Consider the following 10,719-nt stretch of genomic DNA (forward strand, 5'->3'; position numbering starts at 1 on the left):
CCTAGGGCTCACAAAAGTCCTAATGTGGCCCTGATACTGGGGTGGGTCTCATGACCTCTCCCTCCTGACTGTGTCTTGAAGGAACCAGTTCAGAAGCCAATGCACGCAGCACCCTGATCCTGTTAGCATCCCCTCAGTGTTGAGAAAAGTAAAGGTACCACATTTGGGAAACCCAGCACTCCTGGATCCCAAATCTCTGGCTTAGGGAGACTCAGCCAAGGCCCTGGTGCAACGGGGGAGAGGCTTGAACCAGCGCAGGAGGAGGTGGACTGGCACTCAGGATTTTTTTTTTTTTTTGGCCATGCTTTCTGGCATGTGGGATCTTAGTTCCCTGACCAAGGATCGAACCCGCGTCCCCTACATTGGAAGCGTGGAGTCTTAACCACTGGACCACCAGGGAAGTCCCACTCAGGATTTTTAAAGACTGCCCAATGGGCTGCTTCCCCAAAATACCTTTCCCCCTCCTCCACTCCTGCCTGGAATCACACCATTATTTACTCCTTTGAAATAAGACAGCAAGAATATTGTGAAAAGTGCACAAACTCACTCGTATGCCCATGGTCAAGTTGCCTGGCTTCCCTGGGGCTCAGTTTTCTGTGTAAAAAGAATGGGGAGATAATAATGGTGGTTGTAAAAGTAAAAGTAGGATAAATTATGCACAGTGCTATGCAGAGGACTCATTTCTTTTTATGTGAGTCTTTTCCAGATCTTACTTCCCCGACCAGGGATCAAACCCGTGCCTCCTGCAGTGGAAGTGCGGAGTCTTAACCACTGGACTGCCAGGGAAGTCCCTTAGAAGTGATTATTATAATATGAAGGACGTGAAAACGTCCTGGAACACCTGCAAACACTTCTTGGAGGAAGAACCACAATCGTAATTCGTGGCCTGGCCCTTTTTTTTTTTTTTTTTTTTTTTTTGCGGTACGCGGGCCTCTCACTGTCGTGGCCTTTCCCGTTGCGGAGCACAGGCTCCGGACACGCAGGCTCAGCGGCCATGGTTCACGGGCCTAGCCGCTCCGCGGCACGTGGGATCTTCCCGGACCGGGGCACGAACTTGTGTCCCCTGTATCGGCAGGCGGACTCTCAACCACTGCGCCACCAGGGAAGCCCCTGGCCCTTTTTTTTAATTTGACACATCGGTAGGGAAAACAGCTCAGTAAGATAAATCTAGAAAAATGGAGAGAGAGGAGAGGAAGCGGCAGTGGGGAAGGCAGGAACTCTTCCCAAGTCTACAGTACCTGCCCGGGAATAAGGCGCGCTTTAGGCGCCTGCAGAGCCGGGTGCCTTGAGGTGAGCAGAAACCCAGAACAGCAAATATTGCATGCTCCAGGAGCTGACCGTGCAGCACAGGCATGGTTGGATACATTAAGCGCTTGACAAGTATCTATATTTGAACTCTGACGTGGGTTCATTACTAAATAAAGTCCTTGTAGATTTCACAAGAGGCACGCACGCATCTGAGTACCCGGACTTCTTTGCAAACCTAACCGCAAACTACAGGTCTCGGACTGCTGGGTGGGGTCTAATTTCAAAAAGCCCGTGCAAACAGCCTCCACGCCAATCATTTCGTCTTAACCACTAGCTGGATTCGAGCATTCCGCGCGCGAATGTAAAAAAATCAGATAGTCCCATCCATTCCAGCAACTTCTAGGAAGGGAGAACCTTGCTCAGAGCTCAGTGCAAGATAAACTAACTTCGCTTTAGCGCGCTTTGTTTTCTCGGGGCTCGTGCTTTACCCAGCTGTATGTCTCCGCCTTTTCCTCTGGGGAAGCAAGGAACACCGCGACACTGCCGGCTTGCAGAACATCGAGGGTTGGGCGGAAGAATATTTCCCAAACACTTCACAAGCTCCAGGAGCTCGTGTGAAGTCTTGCCCCCCGCCCGCAAACTGCTTGCGCAGTCCAGCACAGCCCCTTCCTCCAATCATACACTTCGTACAAGTTGGAAGCGGTCAGTTAAACGAGTCACCGTTCGCCGAACAAACGTGCCCACCACCGGCACCACTCACACGCACCCGCCCTATTTTTTTTACACACCCTGGACGCGAGCGCGCCCCAAAAGAGTCCCAACGACCCCCACTAGAGGCAATGTGAATTCTAGTAGGGGGCGCTTAACCAACGCGAGCGCGTATGCTTTGAACCCGCGGAAGCAACATACCCCTCTATATAAGGTGCGCAAGCTCCAGCCTCGGCGCCAGAAGAGGTCCCGGCGTCAGAAGAGCAGACCCCGAGGTAGTTGCCACGGCCCCAGCGCGGAGTCTGCTGAAGCGCAAGCCTTCATCGACAGCAATCAAGGCATGGCGTGCAGCCACCGTGACATCGGCTACCGCAGCCTGGGGGTCGACGAGGACGAGGAAGAACTGCATAGTTAGTGTCTATACGGGGACAGGTGCTTTGGCAAATTCCAGAAAAGGAACTTTCCCTGGGAAGGGCAGGTGGACGGGACGCTGCGCGGCAGCGGCCGTCCTGCAGCCCGCGCACCGTGGGCTCTCTTGCCCCGGTCTCTCCCCTTTTTTTTTCTCTTTTCACAGATGCGGAGCCTACCTTGACCTCGGAGACTGTAACCGGAGAGGAGGAGGCTACGCTGTCCGAACCTGAGCCCGGAGAAGCAGCAGCAGCAGACTACTTTGATGCGGTCGGTCCCAACTTCTTGGATGAAAACCGTGTGGGCGGCGGCGGTCTTGAGCCCCCGCAGCAGCAGGAGGAGCTGGCCGCCCTGGCCGCTGAGGGGCCACAGATGGTACCGAGAAACCTGCGCCGCAACCGTACGGTGTTCACCGTCTTGCAGCTGCGGGAGCTGGAGAGAACTTTCCAGCGCAATCGTTACCCCGACGTGTTCGCGCGGTAAGTGGCTGGCTCCAGAGACGCCTAGTTCTCCAGGAGCCCGCGCTCATCCCAGGGCGCCTTAGGCTCTTTCCCAGGACCCTCCCCCTCCTCTCCTGGGCCAAAAGCTACTTAGGAGGCTCGAGGGCGCCGGGTCCGCCCTAGCTCTCTGGGCGTGGCGCAATGCCTATAGAGTTTGCGGGGGTGCAAGACGGGAGCGGAACTCGGGTGGAGAAAGGAAGGCAGTGCCGATTAATCCTGCTTTAATTTAAAATCTTGGTAATTTGTTCATCATGGAGTTTTGCATTCCTTTTTACATTTTGAAAATTGCATTAAAATATTTATCGTAATTACTCAGCTTTTTCGCGCCCTTTAAATTTTGCTCACGAGGCGAGCGCCTCATTGGCCTCACCCTAGTCTTGGCCCTGCCTCGTGGAGCGCTGTTTCCAGGCGACAGTTTCGACCCTTAGAAAGCCAGTGAGTTATTCCCGTCGCTTACCTTCCCCGGAGAATTTGTGGTCCAGACAAGGGGAAGGCCTGTTCTGGCCCGGTAGCAATGGGGGACGAGGACAAATAGGTGTAAGGTTTAGGGGCGCCCTTTCAGGTTCCATTGTATTCAATCTTCGCCCGCTAAAGAGCAAAAAGAATTTCCCTTGATCGCTTGGCCAACGTGGTTTGAAGTTTCTCCTTGAGAGTTTAGTGCTTCCTTTTACAATAAACAGAAATACTCTGCTTCAGAACGCCGCTTTTTTGGTATTTTGGCGTTTTATTTATTTTATTTATTTATTTTTAACATCTTCTTTGGAGTGTAATTGCTTTACAATACTGTGTTAGTTTCCCACAAACGGAAAATTTAATTGAGTCATATTCAACTAACAGATACACTATCAGGAATTTTAATATGTATTCCCTTTTAATATTTTATTTAACAGATGAGTTGTCCATGGGAAAACCCTCCCTAAAGTAAACCTCAAGCTGTATTACAGAAAACTGCGGGGAGGGGTATAGAAATGTAAATGATATATTTTATTCACAACTCCAAATACTGAACATTTGCACTTTTCACCCCCTCAGAGAGGTGATTGCAAGACGCTTGAATTTGCCTGAAGCCATAGTGCAGGTCAGTAAATCTTAATTTTAAAATTGGCAGGACAGCCATTCTAAAACATGCTTTAGGTTTTGCCCTCGAAACACTCAGGTTGGTGTGTTTTGTTGTCTTTTCCGTGTTTAGCAAATAACTTTTGAACAATGGGCGCTTTGGGGGTGGGAAATAGGACAAGTAAGTTCGAGCTTATGGAAATTGTACTTTACCAGAGAGAATTCGATTTCCTAAAGGGAAAAATATAAAACACACACGTCTCTCCTCCTCTCTTTATAAACACACACACACACACACACACACACACACACACTTTATTTTCTAATAAATAAAGCTCATGTCCCTCTAACACTGGCATCCTTTAGGAAGGATGTTAGTATTCCCTAAAGGAATATTTCTATGTGGAATTTATTGAGGCTCAGTCTCACCTGGGAAGTATTCAAATGAATACACTGAAGAGCTAGGTTATAAGAAAGTTCAACTGTACTGAATTATTTAAAATACTTAAAACCAGGCATAAGCTCTTGGCTAAATGAGTGAACATATAAATATTTAGACATTGGGGTGAGAGAGTAATTCAAACACAGAACATAGTACATGAGTAACTAATACACATTTAGTTAAACTGAAACTGATGCCCCGGGGGTGGCTAAAAAGTCCAAGTCCCAGTGCCTAATCCTCCTGCTGCTGTTTTTAAGTGTTTTGCAAATCAGTGTAGAGAGTGGCAGTCTTAAATTCTAATATTTTTGGAAGACTTTGATGTCAGCCTGAAGACATTGCTAAAATATTGCAGTTACGGTGGTAATGGGAAAAGGTTTGTAAGCTTTGGAAAATTATCCTCAAAAAATGAATCCAAAAAAGAGAAAGAATAATTTTGAATTAAGTTCCATTGACCTAAGAAGGAATGAAAGGTTAGAGAAGAATCGTATACATTCAAATATATGCATCGCAGGTGACATACAAATTCAACTTTATGAAACTACTAAATGAATAAGTGAATATTCTCTTGAAGAATTTTTAACATCTAAGATTTTTTTTATCCTTTTTGGTGGTATTGTTTTGAAAAGGTGGATTTCAGGAATTTGATTGGTTGTGAGGGTGATCTCACTTCAGGCCAGATTCTCACCTGTGCTAATTTAAAATACTTTTTCATTTATTCAGGCAGTGATTACAAATTTGTAGATCATGGAATCAAAAAGTGACTATCTGAGGGCATAGAACACCATAGTTACATCAAAGAAGTATTTTCCCCCCTCAATATAAATATATAAATAAATGAATATATATATATATATATATATATATCTAAGATGGCTTACTTGTTTTGCCCCAGAGCACATGCATGAGTACAGTGATGGAAACGTACTGCCCATCTGTCTGTGGTATGCAGAAAAGCAGGCCACTGGATGGTGGCATCCTAATGCCACAGGCTGGACCAACAGTCAGGCTTGGTCTCAGGATGAGTCTCAGACAGGCAAGGTAAACCCAGAGGAAAAGAAAAACAAGGTTTGCTGAATTGCTTTTCCTCATGCCTTGGTTTACATAGTCCTCTTAATGGATTTCTGAAGGGAAAATGAGCCAGAAGACACAAGTAAGGAAAAAGACAGTGTTCTCATAAATTCCCAAACACTACAGCATGAATTTCCCCAAGAAACTTAATAGATGCTTATCCCACCCATCTTGTGCAAATATAGTAGATCTCTTTTACGAAACCAGTATTGGGAATATGGACCTAATATTGGCCCATACCAAAATTTGCCATACGTGGGCTTTTGGTTATGTTTAGGGAGATTAGACCACAGGTACATTTGAATCCCTCCAAAATGAGCTCAATTATGGTGGCCTTCTTCAGACTATATATCCATGTAGTAGAAGGACACCAAATCCTAAAATGGGAGAGCGAGAAGGTGGCTTCGGGCAGGCAGAGAGAAGAGGCCATTTGTCTCACTTAAAACCTGCCATTTGGGCACGTCCAGAAGGATTAAATACCATGTAAACCCCATCAACTAGTACACTAAGAGGACACTAAAGTCTAATTGATAGCTTGTTTGTTTGTTTGTTAATAGTTGGCAAGCATTTAGGGAGGAGCCTCTTTTGTGACCCCTGTCCCCACAGGATTGAACATAATTGGACCTTCCTGCCTTAGGAATGAGTGATGGGATTGGGGTCTCCTGGTTAAGGAGTGAAGCTGGCAGGACCTTGGGTACCCTAACACTCTGGGTAACAGTGGCTTCTGTCCAGCATCCTGAAACTGAAGCTGGGACCGAATGAGCTGACCTCGTCCTGAGCCCAGAAAGGTTTGGAGGGTAGGGCAAATTGGAGAATACAGAATTGACAGTGGTGACAATAGGGTGCCCAATATCTTATCTGGGGAAAAGGATTTTGGGTTTAGTGAATTTGGATTTAGTTAAGCTAAACTTTCCTTAACACTAACGGCTGAAATATCAAGGCAGTGTCCAGGGCTTCAGCACCTCTCATGTCCCAGCAAGACAAGCCACAAAGTCCCTGGGACCCCCATGATGAGGCCTCCATTGACATACCATCTGTTTTAAGTCTCACGAGGTTTCAGAGAAAGAATGATCTGTTAAACATCATTGAAGGAAACCTTCTGTCTAAAAGTGCACCATGCCCCTATGGATTAGTTACTTCAGACTGAAGATGGGCTTTGCAAATAGGGTATGGTTCCCCTCGGTATGACTTTAATTGGACCCATCTTTATCCCACACTCAGCTTCCCTCACAACCATGATGACACTACTCCTGGTGAGAAGAGGGTGGAGGCAGTTGGACAGTTGATAGTCCAACAGCAGGGACCTGGTGCAATTCATCAGTTAAGCCTGTATCCAGGACTTGGAAAAAACCCATTAAGGAATATTAAAAACGAGACAAATCAATGTGCCAAAGTCTGGGCTAGGCTTGGTTCACTAAGGGTTAGCTGAGGGAGGTGTGCTGTTTGCTTTCCTAAGATATTTTAGCAATAAGGGAATAGCTTCTCCTGCTGCAGTGTAAAATCTCAATGGCAGATTTGCATGGTGTGTGTTTTCTATTATGACATTAACTGTTCAATATACTAAACCAATCTCTTTTTCCCTCTGATTGAAGGTTTGGTTTCAGAACAGAAGGGCCAAGTGGAGAAGACAACAGAGGGCACTGATGTTCAGAAATCTGATCCCCATTGCCTTGCGCCCCCATGTGGGGATAATCTTGAATGGGCCCTATCAGGCAATCCCTGTTGTAAGGCCTACATGGAGATGTGCTCCTGCAGTGCCACTTGCACCACCTGTACTACCCGGACCACCACCTCTGCCACCCAGGCTGCCACACGGGCCACCACCTCTGCCACCCGGGCCACCACCTCTGCCACCCGGGCCACCATTTCTGCCACCCGGGATGCCACCCATGCCACCCGGGATGCCACCCATGCCACCTGGGATGCCTTTGCCACCCCTACCACCTGTGCCTCCCTTTGCTGTGGCCCCTGTAGGTATTGCATGGGGCCCTGTCATCAATGGTCATTTCGCAGGTCCCATTTTCTGAATATGGTATTCATGATAGTTATTCCATTGTATTGTTCTGCCAGATAGAAGTTGTTCACAGCACATCAAAAGTAATTCATCAAAATCCTGTTAGATGAATAATTGGACAAAATCAGTGCCTGTTGTTTCTGTTGTTTTTAGAGAGCATGTTGTGTTTTCAATAAAGATACAAGTTAGCAATATATTGATTTTTGCTGTCAAATGGACTAAGTTGGGTATGCATGGGAATGGCTAAGGCAATGCAATTCAAACAGAAAGTCGAAGAAGCTTCCTTTCATAATGTGATAGCTCTGAGTCACCATAATAGGTAACAGAGTCCTCCCAGTGCCTGTGGCAGGTTTACGCTGACCACATGTTCTCCTCCCCCCATCCGTACCCTGACCCGTTGGGAGCACATACATGTGCGATATGGGAAGGGATGACCCTCTGCTGAGAGTACAGCGTGTTTCCAGGCAGGGACATGTTCTATTCAAGGAGCTCACCAGCCATGGACTCTAAGGGAATCTTTCTAAGAGGTTGCTCACAGGGTTGTAAGGAAAGGAGGTGGCAGCCAAGCATCCATCTGGTCTCCAAATTCTGTTCACTGCCCTCCACTTTATGGAGGTGATAGGGGAATAGGAACCATTCTGGTCCCAAGACACAAGAGGGGGCTCCAGTAAGATCAGAAAATGGTTCTCTGTTTTCTCACCCCACACTCCCAGCCCAAAAGAGCCTATTATTGTAGCTTCCCCAGCCCAGAGGCAGACAATCACACCCTGAAGTGTATTTTGTCACCCTCAACATCTGAGAGATGGTCCCCTGAACAGAGTTCCAGAATAGGTACTCATTAAAAAGAAGCAGACCTTTACTTTACCCATAATGTCTTCATGTAAAACTGCCAGGTGAGAAAAGAAAAACAAAAATGGGAGGTGAGAAAAGGAGGCCAGGCCAACTATTTTTAAAATATTACTATCTTTTCAGTAGAACTCATGCTTCTTATCAATTTCTATCAATGTACAGTGATTTTATGAACAGTCATGCTATGAAGTGACTGCAGTGACTTCAGATAGGGGTGTCACAGTGACACCAGAATTTCCTCGCACAGGTTGGGGAGAAGGGGCTTATCAAAGACAAGTTTCACAGCAGTTACATGTTCCTAGTTTGAAGGGAGGCTTTATTTTCATGGAAAAGCATATGACTTTTGCAGTATTGTCCAATACTTTGCATTCCTTTCTTCCCTCCCTTCACACATATGGATACCAAATGTCAGCAAGGTGGTTGTATCAAATGTGGGACTCCTGCAGAAAAGAGGTTATTGCTACTGCAGAGGCCCCAGCCCCTCTTGGGAGTGAGGGACATCCAGGATGCGCTTGTGCATACCCATTGCCATCCTCCCCCAGTGATTTTGAAACAACCATTCTCATTTCCCATTTTTGCCCCCTTTCCTTCTTGTTAAACATCAGGTTCCTCAATGTCTGTAAGTCCTCTTGGAACTACAGGATCTGTACAGATTGAAGCTCCAGGACCCCATACAGCCTTGCCACCCTGAGACTCAAACAGTACCCAGTGCACAAATCCCACAGTTTACTCTCAGATGCAGTCTGACAAACACAGAACATTTTTTCATCTCAGGCTGCCTGGAAGAAGCAAAAACGTAAATACCCTTCCCCATAACTGGATGGGGTCTTGAAGAGACATATATACTATTTTAAAAAAACATAGGACTAGGGCTTCCCTGGTGGCCCAGTGGTTAAGAATCCGCCTGCCAACGCAGGGGACATGGGTTCGATCACTGGTCTGGGAAGATCCACATGCCGTGGAGCAACTAAGCCCATGTGCCACAACTACTGAGCCTGTGCTCTAGAACCTGTGTGCCACAACTACTGAGTCCACGTGCTGCAACTAATGAAGCTCGCGCACCTAGAGCCTGTGCTCCGCAACAAGAGAAGCCACTGCGATGAGAAGCCCGCGCACCACAATGAAGAGTAGCCCCCACTCACTGCAAGTAGAGAAAGCCTGTGCACAGCAATGAAGACCCGACACAGCCAAAAATAATAAAATTTAAAAAAAAAAAACACATCTACTTCTTCCAGGTGCCAGATGATTTAAGGAAGGATGGTGGGATGGAGGCAGAGGAAATATGCAAAACGTTTCTGCATTAGGTTCCCCTCAGTCTAGGTTTTGAAAGGGAGAGGTCTTTTAAAATAATCTCACAAATAGCATCCTCTTAAAGTGTATTTCAAATATCCCCAAAGCATAGATCAGAAATTAATTATTTTAATATAAGGAAATTATTTCCATTTATTAAAAATCATTAGAAATTGACTATGGGCAAATATATTTACCTGAGATAGATGGTCTATAAAGACCTGGCAGTTTTGGGTGACAAATTTTAAAAACATAATCTCAGGAGAAGTACAAGTGCTTCAGCATTTTACAGTAATAATTCTAGATGTGCTCTTTCTAAAGTTGTTTCACATTGATGAACACATGACAGTTTTCACAATAGTCATTTTTTTAATTTTTTATTTATTTTATTTTTGGCTGTGTTGCGTCTTCGTTGCTGCGTGTGGGCTTTTCTCTGGTTGCAGCGAGCAGGGGCTACTCTTCGTTGCGGTGCGCTGGCTTCTCATTGCAGTGGCTTCTCTTGTTGTGGAGCACGGGCTCTAGGCATGCAGGCTTCAGTAGTTGTGACACATGGGCTCAGTCATTGTGGCTCGCGGGCTCTAGAGCGGAAGCGCAGTAGTTGTGGTGCACGGGCTTAGCTGCTCCAGAGCATGTGGGATCTTCCCAGACCAGGGCTCGAATCCGTGTCCCCTGCATTGGCAGGCGGATTCTTAACCACTGCGCCACCAGGGAAGCCCACACAATAGTCATTTTTGTGGTCAAATTAAGCAGGGAGAAGGTTTGAGGTATTTGGGGGGAAAGCAAGCTTTTTTTATTAGAATTAGATTTATGTAACCTAGATCTTGTTTCAAACAAATCTAGTCAGAACCTTGGAGGTCTAACTTGGAAGAGCCTGAGAATCAAAATCCCAGCCATCCTTTGGACTGCAAGTACTTAGGAAAAAAGGGCCAGGAAAGGAGAGACTAGAAATAATTATTTGGTTGAGAATACAAGGATCTTCCTTGAGATTGGGGTGAAAAGTGACTTTTTAAACAAAGAGTTACAGTACTGTAAGTGTATTTTTATTTATTTATTTATTTTGGCAGCATTGGGTCTTCGTTGCTGTGCACGGGCTTTCTCTAGTTGCGGCGAGCGGGGGCTACTCTTCATTTCGGTGC

At 46.2% G+C, this 10,719-nt stretch overlaps 1 protein-coding gene across 1 annotated transcript; it reads left to right on the plus strand.

Moving 5' to 3' along the window:
• Window positions 1-2,296: 2,296 nt before the first annotated feature.
• ESX1 (ESX homeobox 1) lies at window positions 2,297-7,457 on the plus strand. Its single transcript, XM_060002001.1, has 4 exons — window positions 2,297-2,366; window positions 2,531-2,843; window positions 3,897-3,942; window positions 7,023-7,457. The coding sequence occupies exons 1-4, from the start codon at window positions 2,297-2,299 to the stop codon at window positions 7,455-7,457; spliced, it is 864 nt and encodes a 287-aa protein (XP_059857984.1).
• The last annotated feature ends 3,262 nt before the right edge of the window (window positions 7,458-10,719 follow it).

The sequence above is a fragment of the Delphinus delphis genome, chromosome X, assembly GCF_949987515.2.
Source record: "Delphinus delphis chromosome X, mDelDel1.2, whole genome shotgun sequence".
In the NCBI taxonomy this organism is placed as follows: domain Eukaryota; kingdom Metazoa; phylum Chordata; class Mammalia; order Artiodactyla; family Delphinidae; genus Delphinus; species Delphinus delphis.